We start from the raw sequence: 18,175 nt of genomic DNA, 5'->3' as shown, positions 1-18,175 counted from the left end.
GTGTGTGTGTGTGTGTGTGTGTGTGTGTGTGTGTGTGTGTGTGTGTGTGTGTGTGTGTGTGTGTGTGTGTGTGTGTGTGTGTGTATATGTGTGTGTGTGTGTGTGTGTGTGTTTGTTCCACTGACAGTCGCTGTTTCAGTCAACTTGACAGTTGCCGGCAGTCGACTGAAAGATCACTCAAGTAGGACAGGCCCATCAGTGTTAGAGTGTTCGGCAGCCGGTGAAACTGAAGGAACGACCGTGTGTATTGACTGACTGAGGCAGGAAGAAAACAAGGGGACCCAGAAGACTTAATACACTTTTTTTAAATTTATTTTTCTCTCATTATATTTATTCTCATTTTATTTACAGGCTCAATGAATGGGCTGTCAAGACGCGGAATTTCGACTTAAATCGAGTCTGTCGTCCACATTTCTGCCCCTGAGCCCCGCTCCCGGGACCCGACCCCATTTTTTTTTTTTTTTACACAACCGGATCGGGATCGGGATCAGGATCGGAGCAGATTCTCAGCCACTTGTTCTCGTCGCCGGTCCAGAAGAAAGGGTAAAGTTTCTCCGTGAATTTGTTGCCGGCGTAGGTGTGGAGGTGGGACTTGGTGTCCGCGCTGTGAAAGGAAATGCTCCCCGGTTCGTAGTTGAGGCTGACCCGCACTCGCCCGGGGATGGGGTCTGCCGGGAGGGGGAACCCGGGCGAGGTGTTGACGTAGAAGCCCCCGCCGACCCGCCCAATGGTCCAGAATCCGTTCTCCGGGACCACCCCCACCCACCCTGTCCTCTCCACCGACTCGGCTGCGACTCCCAGGCTCCAGATCTGGTTCCCCGCCACCTCCACCTCCCAGTGGCGCCTCCCCGAGTTGAACCCCTCGGACCCCAGCACGCACGCCCACTCAGTGAACCTCTTGTCAGTGTCAGCCACGCTGCTCCAGGTCCCACTCAGCCTCACGCTCTTCCGATCCTCGGACACTTCCAGTCTGGGATTTGCCGTCTCTGGGTCCAGGGTCACGGTGGCTGGGAAGGGGGAGAAAGCAGAAACTCAGAGACATTTCAATGGACAATAGACCCGAAACGTCACCAATTCCTTCTCTCCAGAGATGCTTCCTGTCCCGCTGAGTTACTCAAGCATTTAGGGGTGGGAAGATTGCAACCTTCACGTGGTCCGCCCTGTTTCGATGAATGCAATTAACCCGGCGTGCACAATCAAATAAGATCAAATAGAACAAGTTGTCCTATGGTGCAACATCACTTTGAAAATACACAAAAAAGCTGGAGAAACTCAGCGGGTGCCGCAGCATCTATGGAGCGAAGGAAATAGGCCTATTTCTTTCGCTCCATAGATGCTGCTGCACCCGCTGAGTTTCTCCAGCATTTTTGTGTACCTTCGATTTTCCAGCATCTGCAGTTCCTTCTTAATAACTTTGAAAATAAATGGTTTCAGGACCTGGTGAGGTGGGGGGGGGGCAGTAAAAATAAGGTGCATCCCTTTTATCTTTTTTTTCTTTTTTTCACTTTTATATATCTTCAGCTCTCTTTTTCTCACTTTCTATTTCTTTGGCTTTCTCCTTACCACTTTTTCGTTTCTAAGGGTCTCTCGTGATCACTCTTTCACGCACTCACTATTCTATCCAACTCTCTTTACTTTTCTTCTTTTTAAAGTTTAAAATATGAAGTGGTACAGGAAATGTATTATGTTATTTTTGGCTTATATCACTGTAATGTACACTATTAATAAATTTTAAAAACATTTTTTTTTTTAAAGAACTAGTTGTCCTACAACTTTATGCTGTGCACGCCGCACGCAAGAAGAAGATTCATGCATTTATAGACAATAGACAATAGGTGCAGGAGTAGGCCATTCGGCCCTTCGAGCCAGAACCGCCATTCAATGTGATCATGGCTGATCATCCATAATCAGTACCCCGTTCCTGCCTTCTCCCCATATCCCCTGACTCCACTATCTTTAAGAGCCCTATCTAACTCTCTCTTGAAAGTATCCAGAGAACCGGCCTCCACCGCCCTCTGAGGTAGAGAATTCCACAGACTCACAACTCTCTGTGAGAAAAAGTGTTTCCTCGTCTCCGTTCTAAATGGCTTACCCCTTATTCTTAAACTGTGTGTGGCCCCTGGTTCTGGACTCCCCCAACATCAGGAACATGTTTCCTGCCTCTAGCGTGTCCAAACCCTTAACAATCTTATATGTTTCAATATGTTGAACAGTAGCGAGCGGCTTCAGGAAGTGCACTGGTTGACTGGTGTGTGGCCAAGCCATTAATCACCTAGTCCCGTGACATGGACGTTATGGCTTTCGTTACATCTAACACAGAGTATGCATTAGAACACACATCCACTTATTTTGCTCTACAAACAGATAGGCAAGTCTGTTCCAACAATTTCCTCTTTAACATTCCAGATCTCTGGGTGAAAAAGTGTTTCCTCATCTCCGTTCTAAATGGCTTACCCCTTATTCTTAAACTGTGTGTGGCCCCTGGTTCTGGACTACCCCATCATCGGGAACATGTTTCCTGCTTCCAGCGTGTCCAAACCCTTAATCATCTTATGTGTTTCAATAAGATTCCCTCTCATCCTTCTAAACTCCAGAGTGTACAAGCCCAGCTGCTCCATTCTCTCAGCATATGACAGTCCCGCCATCCCGGGAATTAACCTGGTGAACCTCGGTACAGGTGACAATGAACTGAACTCAAGGCGAAGATAAAGGAATATGAGAGGGCGTTACCAGGGTTAAGAGCGTCGAGGATCTCACTCCAAACTGTCTTCAGGAAAGGTCCTCTGAATCTTTCAACTGACAGACTTCCACTGGCGACGATCAGTTCTTTAATGCTCTGTCTTGATCTGTAAATATTAAGCAGAATTACAAATTAACCATCAAACATTCCCCCTCTCCCACCCGAGTTGTATTAGGGAAACTGTCAAGAACTTTAACATAGAATGTGGCCTACCGTAAATTCCGCCAGGATTCCTCCTGAAATAAAAGAGGGCAAATCTGAATTGATTGGGAATGACTGTCCAAATAGAGTCACATGGCTGTACAGCAAGGAAACAGGCCCTTCGGTCCATCTCTGACCATGGTATACTAGTCAAGTCAAGTCAAGTCACATTTATTTATATAGCACATTTAAAAAACAACTCTCGTTGGCCAAAGTGCTTCACATTTGTTATAAGAATAGCACAACAAAACAAACTACATACATATATACATGTAGCCCTCACTCAGAGGACGTCAGGAAAGGCTTGGGAGTATAGAGACGTCTTTAGTCTTGACTTATACGAGTCGATGGAGGGGGCAGTTCTGATGGGAAGAGGGATGCTGTTCCACAGTCTAGGAGCTGCAACCGCAAAGACGCGGTCGATCGCCCCTGAGCTTATGCCTAGACCGCGGGATTTTCAGCAGCCCCAAGTCGGCCGATCTGAGGGGCCTGGAGGTGGAGTGGTGGGTGAGAAGACTTTTTATGTAGGTGGGGGCAAGCCCATTGAGGGCTTTGTAGACATGGAGGAGGATCTTGAAGTTTATACGGAACCGCACAGGGAGCCAGTGGAGAGAGGCCAGGATCGGGGTGATGTGGTCCCTTTTTCGGGTGCCCGTCAGGAGTGTCGCTGCGGTGTTTTGGACCAGTTGCAGGCGGGACAGGGAAGATTGGCTGATGCCAGTGTAAAGGGAGTTGCAGTAATCTAGGCGGGAGGAGATAAATGTGTGGATGATCTTTTCCAGGTCATCAAAGTGGAGGAATTGTTTTATTTTAGCTATCGTCCGAAACTGAAAGACGCTAGCTTTTACCACGGCATTGACTTGTTTGTCAAATTTCAATGCTGAGTCAAATATCACGCCGAGGTTTTTGACGTGAGGTTTGAGTAGTGGGGTAAGGCTTCCAAGGCTGCCTGCTATCATTTTCACTAGGCTGGTCCTAATTCACAGCACGTTGAGGGTCCCACTTGGTCATGCAGCCCTTTAAACCAGGGGTGGGCAAACTTGTTCTGCATAGGGGGCCGGGACAGACGCATGTCTGTGAGCAGATGGCGGGCCATATCTATCACGTGTACACACGGATCCCACCCCCATCCTGCCCCATATGGCTGGCATCAAATCACATGTTCACAGAAGGTAGACAAAATTGCTGGAGAAACTCAGCGGTTGAGGCAGCCTCACTCAATCCTTGCATGTCTCACCCGCTGACTTTCTCCACCATTTTTTGTCCACCTTCGATTTTTCCAGCATCCGCAGTTCTTTCTTTCACTGAAGGTGTGGGGCCGTGCCGGTGGCTTTGCGCAGGATGCGATGCAGCCAGAGCACGGCCGCGTTCGGGGCGGGCACTCGGCGGTCCGGATGATTACGGGAAAAGAAAAATCCGCCCGCGGGCCGGATGATTTCGGGTTACGGGCCGCATTCGGCCCAGGGGCCGTAGGTTGCCGACCCCTGATTTAAATCCTTTATAGCCATATTTCAATCTTTTTATTTGAATTTCACAGCAATTTGCATACATACAATGATAACAGACAGTGACAGTCAAGGTATAATTGTGCAACAGTATGTAAGCGACCCTCAAAGCCCTTACCCTTACCCACCTTCAACCCACCTGAATCAGGTCGGAACCAAACGGGGACAAACAACACTCACATACGTACACATCCACACAAATATGGTAAGATAAACAAAACAAAAAGTACTAACAAAAAAAAAAAAAAGGGGGTCACTAATAACAGTAAATAAGTACGTAATTAAATAATTAATGTGGGGGTGGGGGGTTAAGGGGAGAGCAGCTGCAGTAGAGCAGAACAATGGTGGAGAGCACTCAGTCCTCTTCCGAGTCCGGGGACAAGTTGAGAGAGTTAACAAGTTCCAAGAAAGGGTTCCATGTGTCTAGGAATGTCTTGGTAGAGCCTTTGAGAGAGAACCTAAGTTTTTCAAGCTTTAAATTGTAAAGCACCTCCTTAATCCAGCGGGCGTGTGTCGGGGGACAGGTGAGCCTCCAGTTAAGCAAGATCAGTCTCCGGGCTAACAAGGTTGTAAAAGCTAGAACCCGTTTCACCACAACAGAGAGGTTGGTGTTGGGAGGGGTACCGAAAATGGCTGACAGTGGGTTTGGAGGAATAGTCTGGCCGTAGGCTCTGCTTATCAAGTTTATCTGCTTCTCCTTTATAGCCATAAGATAGACACAAAGTGCTGGAGTAACTCAGCGGGTCAGGCAGCATCTCATGGGGAAAACAGGATGGGCGACATTCCGGATTGGGATCTCTCGATCGGTCCAAATGCCCTTTTAAGACCGGGCGGCACAGTGGCCTGTTTTGGGAAAAGGGAAGTACAATGGGATCTGGGGGTCCTTGTTCATCAGTCTATGAAAGTAAGCATGCAGGTACAGCAGGCAGTGAAGAAAGTGAATGGCATGTTGACCTTCATAACAAGAGGAGTTGAGTATAGGAACAAAGAGGTCCTTCTGCAGTTGTACATGACCCTAGTGAGTAACTAGAGTTTAGTTTAGTTTAGAGATACAGCGCGGAGACAGGCCCTTCGGCCCATCGAGTCCGTGCCGACCAGCGATCCCCGCACACTAACACTATCCTACACACACTAGGGGCAATTTACGATTATACCAATCCAATTAACCTACATACCTGTACGTCTTTGGAGTGTGGGAGGCAACCGAAGATCTCGGAGAAAACCCACGCAGGTCACGGGGAGAACGTGCAAACTCCGCACAGACAGCACCCGTGGTCGCGATCGAACCTGAGTCTCCGACGCTGTCAGCCAGCAACTCTACCGCTGTGCCACCATTCCGCCTTACTACGTCAGCGACTCGCGTTCAATCCTGGCCACAGGGAGCTGTCTGGGTGGAGTTTGCACGTGTGGCAGCCTGGGTTGCCACACGTAACGTCCCTAGTGTGTGGGATAATTGTTGGTCAGCACAGACTCGGTGGGCCGAAGGGCCTGTTTCTGTGCTGTATCTATAGTAGTGTAAAATAAAGAGTTGTCATTTCATCTGCTTCTTTAGCTACCTCTGGCAGCTCATACGAGATACTGACTATCCAATGAGACTACACCTGGAATATTGTGTGCACTTTTGGTCCCCTAATTTGTGGAAGGACATTCTTGCTATTGAGGGAGTGCAGCGTAGGTTTACAAGGTTAATTCCCGGGATGGCGGGACTGTCATATGCTGAGAGAATGGAGCGGCTGGGCTTGTACACTCTGGAATTTACAAGGATGAGAGGATATCTTATTGAAACATATAAGATTATTAAGGATCTGAAGAAGTGTTTCGGCCCAAAACATTGCCTATTTCCTTCGCTCCATAGATGCTGCTGCACCCGCTGAGTTTCTCCAGCACTTTTGTCTACCTAAGATTATTAAGGGCTTGGACACGCTAGAGACAGGAAACATGTTCCCGATGTTGGAGGAGTCCAGAACCAGGGGCCACAGTTTAAGAATAAGGGGTAAGGCATTTAGAACAGAGACGAGGAAACACTTTTTCACCTAGAGAATTGTGAGTCTGTGGAATTCTCTGCCTCAGAGGGCGGTTCTCTGGAAACTATATAGCTCAAGAGAAAACTATATAGGCCTCAAAGATGGGGGAGTCAGGGGATATGGGGAGAAGGCAGGAACGAGGTACTGATTGGGGATGATCAGCTATGATCACATTGAATGGCGGTGCTGGCTCGAAGGGGCCGAATGGCCTCCTCCTGCACCTATTGTCTATTGATGAAGTTGCTGCTGAAGTCCCTCTTAAATTTATCACTTAAAGTCTGGTCCCTCTCGTGTTTGAATCTTCTACTCTGGGGGAAAAACACTGAGCATCCACTTTATCTTTAGTCCCCTCATGATATTGTACCCTCATAAGTCCACCCCTCAGCCTCCTGCACTCCAAATTAAAAAATGCAATAGAAATCCAATAGTGGCTTGGCAATCGCTTCGCCCAGATCCACCGCCCAGTCCGATCTAACCAACCTAATCTCCCGGTGGCCCAGCACTTCAACTCCCCCTCCCATTCCCAATCCGACCTTTCTGTCCTGGGCCTCCTCCATGGCCAGAGTGAGTGCCACCGCAAATTGGAGGAGCAGCACCTCATATTTCGCTTGGGTAGTTTACACCCCAGCGGTATGAACATTGACTTCTCTAATTTCAGGTAGTCCCTGCTTTCTCTCTCCTTTCCCAGCTCTCCCACATAGCCTGTGTTTAAGAAGGAACTGCAGATGCTGGAAAATCGAAGGTACACAAAAATGCTAGAGGAACTCAGCGGGTGCAGCAGCATCTATGGAGCGAAGGAAATAGGCAACGTTTTGGATCGAAACCTGAAGGGTCTCGCCCCGAAACGTTGCCTATTTCCTTCGCTCCATAGATGCTGCCGCACCCGCTGAGTTTCTCCAGCATTTTTTCTCTATTTTCAATAGAAATGCCATCTAATTGCAAGCTGCCTATAAATACAAATGATAAGTTCAGGAAAAGTTATGAAGGCGATTTATACCAATATAATAGACACAAAATGCTGGAGTAACTCAGCGGGACTGACAGCATCGCTGGAGAGAAGGAACGGCTGATGTTTCGGGTCGAGACCCTTCTTTGGTCCCAAACCGAAACGTCACCCATTCCTTCTCTCCAGAGACGCAGTAACTCCGGCATTTGGTGTGAATCTTCGGTTTAAACCGGCATCTGTAGTCTCTTCCTTATACCGACTATACATGGTCAAAGAATGCAAGCAACAGGAAGGACTGAAAATAATACGGTTGTTTCCTCCGTGAAAGACGAAAATGTGAGATGCTCCAACAGTGAAATTTACATTTATGAAAGTGCGCAGAGTGGACTTAGTGAAGTTTTTAAACTTGCAGGGAGAGGAAAAAATGAAGATTCATATTCATGAGAGACATAAGGAACTGCAAATGATGGAATCTTGACCATAACACAAAGTGCTGGAGTAACTCAGCGGGTCAGGCAGCATCTGTGGAGAACATGGTTAGGTGACGTTTCACAGAGTGCTGACGTAACTCAGCGGGTCAGGCAGCATCTGTGGAGAACATGTATAGGTGACGTTTCACAAAGTGCTGGAGTAACTCAGCGGGTCAGGCAGCATCTGTGGAGAACATGGTTAGGTGACGTTTCACAGAGTGCTGGAGTAACTCAGCGGGTCAGGCAGCATCTGTGGAGAACATGGATAGGTGACGTTTCACAGAGTGCTGGAGTAACTCAGCGGGTCAGGCAGAGAATATGGATAGGTGACGTTTCTGAACAGGGCCCCTTCTTCACTTTATGCAGGAAGTCAATAGACAATAGACAACAGGTGCAGGAGTAGGCCATTCGGCCCTTCGAGCCAGCACCACCATTCAATGTGATCATGGCTGATCATCCACAACCAGTACCCCGTTCCTGCCTTCTCCCCATATCCCCTGACTCCGCTATCTTTAAGAGCCCCATCTAGCTCTCTCTTGAAAGTAACCTGGGAACCGGCCTCCACCGCCCTCTGAGGCAGAGAATTCCACAGACTCACAACTCTCTGTGAGAAAAAGGGTTTCCTCGTCTCCATTCTAAATGGCTTACCCCTAATTCTTAAACTGTGTGGCCCCTGGTTCTGGGCTCCCCCAACTGCAGGGGACTGAAGGAACTGCAGATGCTGGTTTAAACTGAAGATAGACACAGAAAGCTGGAGTAACTCCGCGGGACAGGCAGCATCTCTGGAGGGAAGGAACGGGTGACGTTTCCGGTCGAGACCCTTCCTCAGACCCGACCAGAAATGTCACCCGTTCCTTCTCTCCAGAGACGCTGCCTGTCCCACTGAGTTCATCCAGCTTTTTGTTCCCTTCTTCAGATGGACTATTTCGGGTGGGGAGGGCAGTGGGGGAGGGAAAAACTAGAAGAGAGGAGGGGCAGGAAAAGGTAGGGCACAGCATGGGGTGGTGGGAGGTAACTGCAAGGTAGACCTAAAATGCTGGAGTAACTCAGCAGATCAGGCAGCATCTCTGGAGAACATAGATTGTTGGTCTTGGTGAGACCACACCTGGAGTATTGCGTACAGTTTTGGTCTCCTAATCTGAGGAAAGACATTCTTGCCATAGAGGGAGTACAGAGACGGTTCACCAGACTGATTCCTGGGATGTCAGGACTTTCATATGAAGAAAGACTGGATAGACTCGGCTTGTACTCGCTGGAATTTAGGAGATTGAGGGGGGGATCTTATAGAAACTTACAACATTCTTAAGGGGTTGGAACAGGCTAGATGCAGGAAGATTGTTCCCGATGTTGGTGAAGTCCAGAACTAGGGGTCACAGTTTAAGGATAAGGGGGAAGTCTTTTAGGACCGAGATGAGAAAATCATTTTTCACACAGAGAGTGGTGAATCTGTGGAATTCTCTGCCACAGAAGGTAGTTGAGGCCACAGTTGATTGGCTATATTTAAGAGGGAGTTAGATGTGGCCCTTGTGGCTAAAGGGATCAGGGGGTATGGAGAGAAGGCAGGGATGGGATACTGAGTTGGATGATCAGCCATGATCATATCGAATGTCGGTGCAGGCTCGAAGGGCCGAATGGCCTCTACTCCAGCACCCTATTGTCTATGTTTCTATGTCCTCACAACAACAGGGGACATACACGCCACTGGGGTTAAATGGGACTACTGTTGATAGGGCGAGCTGCTTTAAATACCTGGGAGTCCACATCACAGAGGACAACCCACATGACATGGACAACACACACTGCCGCACTGGTGAGAAAGGCAAGGCAGCGCCTTTACCACCTCAGGCAGCTGAGGAAATTCAGAGTCTCTCTGGTTTGGGAACAGCTATGCCCAGGCCAGGAAGGCTCAGTAGAGAGTAGTGCGTTCGGCCGAATGCACCATGGGAACTACACTCCCCCTCCATTGCAGGAACTATACATCAGGAGGAGCAGATACAGAGCCAACAACATTATGGAGGACTCCTACTCTCCCTGCAAAGGACTGCTACGGTCAGGCAAGCGCTTCAGCTGTCAAACAGAGAGGATGAGGCAGAGTTTCTTCCCACAGGCCACCTGGACTGTAAATTCCTATCTCACCAGGGACTCATTTACTGGAGTGTCTTTTTAAACAAAATGTAAATACTGGTTCGGTTCTGTTGTTTTGCACAATTCTGCAAACATTGCCACTTTCATTTCACTGTACGTCTTGTATGTGTTTGTGACAAATAAAGTTGACTTGACTTGACTCCCGATGTTGGGGGGAGTCCAGAACCAGGGGCCACAGCTTAAAAATAAGGGGTAAGCTATTTAGAACTGAGATGAGGAAACACTTTTTCTCACAGAGAAGTGGTGAGTCTGTGGAATTCTCTGCCTCAGAGGGCGGTGGAGGCCGGTTCTCTGGATGCTTTCAAGAGAGAGCTAGATAGGGCTCTTAAAAATAGCAGAGTCAGGGGATATGGGGAGAAGGCAGGAACTGATTGTGGATGATCAGCCATGATCACATTGAATGGTGGTGCTGGCTCGAAGGGCCAAATGGCCTACTCCAGCACCTGTTGTCTATTGTCTATTGACTTGGTGACGTTTCGTGTTGAGAACCTTCTTCCTGACCTGAAACGTCACCTATCCATTTTCTCCAGAGATGCTGCCTGACCCATTGAGTTGCTTCAGTAGGTCTGGCCCTTCATTATCAACATCATTCCGTGCGCGCTAATTGAACATATAACTATCCTTGCCTTCAGGAAGAGGATCCCGTCTTTCTGCTCCACCTGCTCCTGGAACTTTTGCAGCTCGTCGTAAATTAATTTTGAATGCTCCTGGATTTCCTGAAGATTTTTCTCCATTGCTCCCAGGATCTCTCCCTCGTGCAGTTGTAGGCTTCCGGTGAGATGTTCCTCCTTCTCGGTGAGAAACTGGTGCATTTCGGCAAACTCGGAGGTGATGCGGGTCTTCAGGCTGAGCGACTGATCCTGCAAAAGGAATTGCGGCAAACGGTAACAATGCAGCGAACTCGCATTAAAACGCGGGTGGACCTTAGTGGGTGGGCAACGGTGCCCGCTATTCCCGACTGCCCGCTATTATAAAGGGCGGCACAGTGCCACAGCAGTAGAGTTGCTACCTTACAGCGCCAGTGACACTGCACCACTGTAACCAAAATATGGTATAAAGGGGTCCGTAATAGCGTTGTGTGTGGTACAAAACATACACGCGCACACACACAGTGGTGGGACATTGCAACCTTCACGTGGTCAGCCCTGTTTCGACTAATGCAATCAACCTGACGTGCACAAACATATAGATCAAATAGAACAAGTTGACCTACAACTTTTGGCTGTGCATGCCATACACACACATATACACAGACACACATATATACACACATGCACACATATATACACACACACACATATATATACACACACACATATATACACACACACACATATATACACACACACACATATATACACACACACACACATATATACACACACACATTTATATATTCACACGGACACACAAACATACACACACATATATACACACACACACCTGGCGGGGGGGGGGAAGACACATTACCCTAATCTCAGCGATCTTCTGTTTCTGCTGTTGCTCTATTTCCAAAATCGCCCATCTCTTCTCTTCCAGAGTGTCTAAGAAACCCTTTGCTTGGCCCTTAAATTGGGAGAAAAAGGAAAATAGGATTAAGAGCCAAGGGTCAACAGTGTTTTATTGTCATAGGGTCACAGATAGAACAATGAGATTCTTACTTGCAGCAGCACAACAGAATATGTAAACATAGTACACGGTAAACAATATAATAAACAAGAAAAAGGTTCAGTGTGTATATATACACACACACAAATATAGACACATGTACACATATACACACACACACACGTTCTCCCACACACACACATTTGTTCTATACAGAGATGATGCCTGTCCCGCTGTTACTCTAGCATTTTGTGTCCATCTTTTATACATATACACACACACACACAAATATAGACACATGTACACATACATACACATAAACACACACACAACTACATATCACATAAACAACTACATATACACACACACACATATTTAAATACATACACACACATATATACACACATACATACACATATACACATATACACACATATACATATACACACATTCATATACACACACATTCATATACACACACATTCATATACACACACCTCTCTAAAAGAGCGTGAAAAACATGATTAAGAAATCTGGTGTGCAAATATGTCACCTTATAGATTTCCACAGCTTCATTAACCTGCATGAAGCGATGGTCTCTGTGTTCCCGGGCGTCCCTGCAAGTATAACAGATCAGCTTCTTGTCCGTTTCACAAAACAGCTTCAGTTCCTCCCAGTGCTCCTCGCAGAGTATTTTGTTCCCTTTTTCTTTGGACATCAGGTTCAGTTTCCGTGCTTTGTTCGCCAAGTTAGCCAAGGCCCGACTGGCGATGAGATTCCTCCCTTGAAATTCCTCCCTGCACTCTGGGCAATAGTTGGGCTCTTTCTCCTTCCAGCCATCCATGATGCAGGAGCGGCAGAAATTGTGGCCGCACTCCAGTGAGACGGGGTCGGTGAAGAAGTTGAGGCAGAGGGGGCAACTTAAATACTCTGTCAAACTATCGTCCGGCTGGGCCGAAGCCATGTTTATCTCCAGCACTGGTGACCAAAGGATCTGGTGACTCAAGGGTGAAAAAAATCAGCTGCAGATTCCTGCAATTCACCGGTTGGAGGGAGGGAGGGAGAGGGAGAGAGGGAAGGGGAGAAAGAGGGAGAGAAAGAGGGAGAGAACGAGGGAGAGAACGAGGGAGAGAACGAGGGAGTGGAGATAGGGAGGAAGGGAGAGAAAGAGGGAGGGAGGGAGAGAAAGAGGGAGGGAGGGAGGGAGAAGGAGAGGGAGAGAAAAAGGGAGAGAAAGAGGGAGAGAGGGAAGGGGGTGAAGAGAGAATGAAGGGAGGGAGAGAGAAGGAAGGGGCGAACGAGGGAGAGAGGGAAGGGGGGGGGAGGGAGGGGGAGGAAGAAAGAGGAGGGAGGGAGAGGGAGAAAGAGGGAGGGAGGGAGGGAGAGGGAAAAAGAGGGAGGGCGAGTGAGGGAGAGAGACTGTGTGTGAGGGAAATCACCGTCAGATTCCTGCAATTCACCGGTTATGCGCTAAACGCGCTGCATTTCTCAAGAGGAGAGGGGGGAGGAGGGAGAGAGAGAGAGGGGGGAGGAGGGATAGAGAGAGAGAGGGGGGGGGGGGGGTGGGGAGAAGGAGACGGGGGGAGGGGGGGGAGAGAGAGAAATAATAAGAGTGGGCGGAGAGAGGGAAGGGGAGAGAGGGAGAAAGGGTGGGAGAGAGAGAGGGGGTGGAGGTGGAGGGAGTGAGAGAGGGAGAGGAAGAGGGAAAGAGGGAGGGGGAGAGAGAGTGAGGAGGTGGAGAGAGGGAGAGAGTGAGAGGGGTGGAGGTGGAGGGAGTGAGAGAGGAAGAGGGGGAGAAAGAGGGAGGGGGGGAGAGAGTGAGGAGGTGGAGAGAGGGAGAGAGTGAGAGGGGGTGGGTAGATGGAGAAGGGAAGAGAGGGGAGGAGTGAGAGAGACAGAGCAAAATAGTGGGAGGGGCTGGAGAGGGGGAAAGGGGAGGGAGGCAAAAACGGGAAAGCAGACTATTATCTAAATGGTGGCCGATTGGGAAAGGAGGAGATGCAGCGAGACCTGGGTGTCATGGTACACCAGTCATTGAAGGTAGGCATGCAGGTGCAGCAGGCAGTGAAGAAAGCGAATGGTATATTGGCTTTCATAGCAAAATGATTTGAGTATAGGAGCAGGGAGGTTCTACTTCAGTTGTACAGGGTCTTGGTGAGACCACACCTGGAGTATTGCGTACAGTTTTGGTCTCCAAATCTGAGGAAAGACATTATTGCCATAGAGGAAGTGCAGAGAAGGTTCACCAGACTGATTCCTGGGATGTCAGGACTGTCTTATGAAGAAAGACTGGATAGACTTGGTTTATACTCTCTAGAATTTAGGAGATTGAGAGGGGACCTTATAGAAACGTACAAAATTCTTAAGAGGTTGGACAGGCTAGATGCAGGAAGATTGTTCCCGATGTTGGGGAAGTCCAGGACAAGGGGTCACAGCTTAAGGATAAAGGGGAAATTCTTTAAAACCGAGATGAGGAGAACTTTTTTCACACAGAGAGTGGTGAATCTCTGGAACTCTTTGCCACAGAGGGTAATCGAGGCCAGTTCATTGGCTATATTTAAGAGGGAGTTAGATGTGGCCCTTGTGGCTAAGGGGATCAGGGGGTATGGAGAGAAGGCAGGTACGGGATACTGAGTTGGATGATCAGCCATGATCATATTGAATGGCAGTGCAGGCTCGAGGGGCCGAATGGCCTACTCCTGCACCTAATTTCTATGTTTTTATGTTTCTATGAGAGAAAGATGAAGGGAGAGTAAAACAAATCAATAAACAATAGATAGTAGACAACAGGTGCAGGAGGAGGCCATTCGGCCCTTCGAGCCATTCAATGTGATCGTGGCTGATCATCCCCAATCAGTACCCCGTTCCTGCCTTCTCCCCATATCTCCTGACTCCGCTATCTTTAAGAGCCCTATCTAGCTCTCTCTTGAAAGTATCCAGAGAACCGGCCTCCACCGCCCTCTGAGGCAGAGAATTCCACAGACTCGCAACTCTCTGTGAGAAAAAGTGTTTCCTCATCTCCGTTCTAAATGGCTTACTCCTTATTCTTAAACTGTGGCCCCTGGTTCTGGGCTCCCCTAACATCGGGAACATGTTTCCTGCCTCTAGCGTGTCCAAACCCTTAATAATCAGTTTCTGGTTCCTCCAATTCACCGGATATGCGCTAAACGTGCTGCATTTCTCAAGAGGAGAGAGGGGAGGGAGAGAGGGGAGGGGGAAGAGAGGGGGGGGAGGGGAGAGGGGGGAAGGGGGGGGGGGGGGGGGGGGGGGGAGAGGGGGGGGGGGGGGGGGGGGGAGAGGGGGTGGAGAGAGAGGGTGGGGGGAGGGGGGGGAGAGAGAGAGGAGAGAGGGGGGAGAGAGAGGGAGGTGAGAGAGAGAAGAACGGAGAAGGGAGGGGGAGAAAGATGGGGAGGGGTTTGGACACCCTAGAATGAGATGCCTCCGCCCCTCTCCCTCAAGGTTAATTCCCGGGATGGTGGGACTGTCGTATGCTGAGAGAATTGAGCGGCTGGGTTTGTACACTCTGGAGTTTAGAAGGATGAGAGGGCAACTCATTGAAACATATACGTTTGGTGTCCCTGTTCTCCCCGCAGTACCGCTTGCCAGCAGCAGGTGGGGGTGCTGCGCCGAGAAGTTCACCGACCTCCACACAGAGAACAAGACACACTAAATGCTGGGGCAACTCAGCAGGTCAGGCAGCATCTCTGGAGAACATGGATCATGGGACTGATTGGGGGGTTGGGGTTGAAGAAAGCCCGGAAGAGGGGAGAGGCAGGACAATGTCTGGACCGACCTGATGCCCTGGTGTCTAAACTTTAATTCCCATTCCCCTATTGACCTCGAAAGAAGGGTCTCGACCCGAAATGTCACCCATTCCTTCTCTCCAGAGATGCTGCCTGTCCCGCTGAATTACTCCAGCTTTTTGTGTCTATCTTCGGTTTAAACCGGCATCTACAGTTCCTTCTAACCCACACTGACCTTTCTGTCCTGGGCCTCCTCCATTTTCAGAGTGAGGCCAAATGCAAATTGGAGGAACATCTCATATTGCTCTCGGGCAGCTTACACCCAAGGGGTATTAATATTAATTTATCTATTGTGAAGTAGCCCCTGTATTCCATTTCTCTCCATCCCTCCTCCACCAAGTCACACCAGCTTCTCGTTCTCGTTCGATAAGTTTATTTGGCCTTCCATCACAGCTATGTGATGGATGTTTATGTTAAATGTAATTATTGTTGTGTCTGGGGTCTATTTGTATGTAATGTATGGCTGCAGAAACGGCATTTCGTTTGGACCTCCAGGGGTCCAAATGACAATTAAATTGACTCTGATCACTAGCAATGGCCAGTTTCCTTCACCATCGTAACTTTTTTTGCATATCTTTCATTTGTTTGTTCTTTATCTCTCTACATCATCATCTATATCTCTCGTTTCCCTTTCCCGTGACTTGCAGCCTGAAGAAGGGCCTCGACCCGAAACGTCACCCATGCCTCCTCTCCAGAGATGCTGCCTGTCCCGCTGAGTTACTCCAGCCTTTTGTGTCTGTCTTGGGTATTAGATAGACACAGGCGAGGAGGTGGGGGAGTTTGATTGCCCCGACCCAGGGTCAGATCGCCCTGAAGAAGAGGTCCACTTGGGAGCTCCATGTCCAAGTTCCAATTCGTCCCGACACCGGAGTTTCCATCATCCCGACGAGAGGGCTTGAACATCGGACTGTCGGCAGCGGTGACTCAAGGGGAGAGAGAGAGGGGGGAGAGATAGAGAGGGGGGAGAGATAGAGAGAGGGGGGAGAGATAGAGAGAGGGGAGAGAGAGAGAGAGGGGAAGAGAGAGGAAGAGAGGAAGAGAGAGGAAGAATGGAGGGTTCAAAAGCCATGACAACTTCTTGCTATTGAGGGAGTGCAGCGTAGGTTCACCAGGTTAATTCCCGGGATGGCAGGCCTGTCATATGCTGAGAGAATGAAGCAGCTGGACTTGTATACTCTGGGTTTGAAGGATGAGAGGGTATCTCATTGAAACATGTAGGATTGTTAAGGGCTTGGACACGCTAGAGGCAGGAAACATGTTCCTGATATTGGGGGAGTCCAGAACCAGGGGCCACACAGTTTAAGAATAAGGAGTAAGCCATTTAGAACGGAGACGAGGAAACACTTTTTCTCACAGAGAGTTGTGAGTCTGTGGAATTCTCTGCCTCAGAGGGCGGTGGAGGCCGGTTCTCTGGATACTTTCAAGACAGAGCTAGATAGGGCTCTTAAAGGCAGCGGAGTCAGGGGATATGGGGAGAAGGGGGGAACGGGGAACTGATTGTGGATGATCAGCCATGATCACATTGAATGGCGGTGCTGGCTCGAAGAGCCGAATGGCCTACTCCTGCACCTATTGTCTATTGTCTATAGACAACGGGTGACGAAAGGAGGAAGATGACTGAATTTTATTACCTTCCATCACAGTGAGGAATGTGGATTCCATTCTGGTGGATGCTTATGTTAAATTATTGTGTATTTTGTTCTATTTTACTTGTATGGCTGTATGGTAACTCAAATACCACTTTACCTTAATTGGTGCATGTGATAATAAATGTGAACTGGAACTTAAACTACAGGGTGGAACTGAAACAGATTTTAATCACATTCTAGATCAAGTGTAATAACTTTGTACATGAATGTCTCATTTGGCACTGGGTATTGCAACAGGTAAGAATGTCATTTCACTCAGCAGTTATTTATACCCCATCACTAACTTGATACTCGTGTGGTGGGAGAATTTAATTCATGCATTGTCCTTAGCTGTCAATGTGGAAGAACTCTCTGCCTGGTAATTTTTGCCAATTTTCTTTTTCATTCTATTTTAAGTTAAAATATTTTTCCCCGCCCATGACCATACCTGGAGTATTGCCTACAGTTTTGGTCTCCTAATCTGAGGAAAGACATTCTTGCCATAGAGGGAGTACAGAGAAAGTTCACCAGACTGATTCCTGGGATGTCAGGACTTTCATATGAAGAAAGACTGGATAGACTCGGCTTGTACTCGCTAGAATTTAGAAGCTTGAGGGGGGATCTTATAGAAACTTACAAAATTCTTAAGGGGTTGGACAGGCTAGATGTAGGAAGATTGTTCCCGATGTTGGGGAAGTCGAGAACAAGGGGTCACAGTTTAAGGATAAGGGGGAAATTTTTTAGGACCGAGATGAGGAAAACCTTTTTCACACAGAGAGTGGTGAATCTCTGGAATTCTCTGCCGCAGAAGGTAGTTGAGGCCACAGTTCATTGGCTGCATTTAAGAGGGAGTTAGATGTGGCCCTTGTGGCTAAAGGGATCAGGGGATATGGAGAGAAGGCAGGGATGGGATACTGAGTTAGATGATCAGCCATGATCATATTGAATGGCGGTGCAGGCTCGAAGGGCCGAATGGCCTCTACTCCTGCACCTATTGTCTATGTTTCTATATACCAAATGCTGGAGGAACTCAATGGGTCAGGTAGTTCTTGCTGAGGGATTGCATGAATGACATTGGTGCCACTGTGTTATGTTGTGTCGAGGA

At 48.4% G+C, this 18,175-nt stretch overlaps 1 protein-coding gene across 1 annotated transcript; it reads right to left on the bottom strand.

Annotated features, from left to right (window-relative positions):
- Positions 1-299: 299 nt before the first annotated feature.
- LOC129715883 (zinc-binding protein A33-like) lies at positions 300-12,827 on the bottom strand. The gene is made up of 6 exons (XM_055665773.1): positions 12,193-12,827; positions 11,502-11,597; positions 10,658-10,891; positions 2,954-2,976; positions 2,731-2,846; positions 300-1,007 (listed from the first exon to the last, which is right to left on the bottom strand). Exons 1-6 carry the CDS (start codon positions 12,601-12,603, stop codon positions 463-465), a joined length of 1,425 nt encoding a protein of 474 aa, XP_055521748.1. The 5' UTR covers positions 12,604-12,827; the 3' UTR covers positions 300-462.
- Positions 12,828-18,175: the final 5,348 nt, after the last annotated feature.

The sequence above is a fragment of the Leucoraja erinacea genome, unplaced genomic scaffold (assembly GCF_028641065.1).
Source record: "Leucoraja erinacea ecotype New England unplaced genomic scaffold, Leri_hhj_1 Leri_147S, whole genome shotgun sequence".
NCBI classification, from domain to species: domain Eukaryota; kingdom Metazoa; phylum Chordata; class Chondrichthyes; order Rajiformes; family Rajidae; genus Leucoraja; species Leucoraja erinaceus.
The sequence above is the reverse complement of the archived record's forward strand: the minus strand, read 5'-3'. Positions and strand labels throughout refer to the sequence as shown.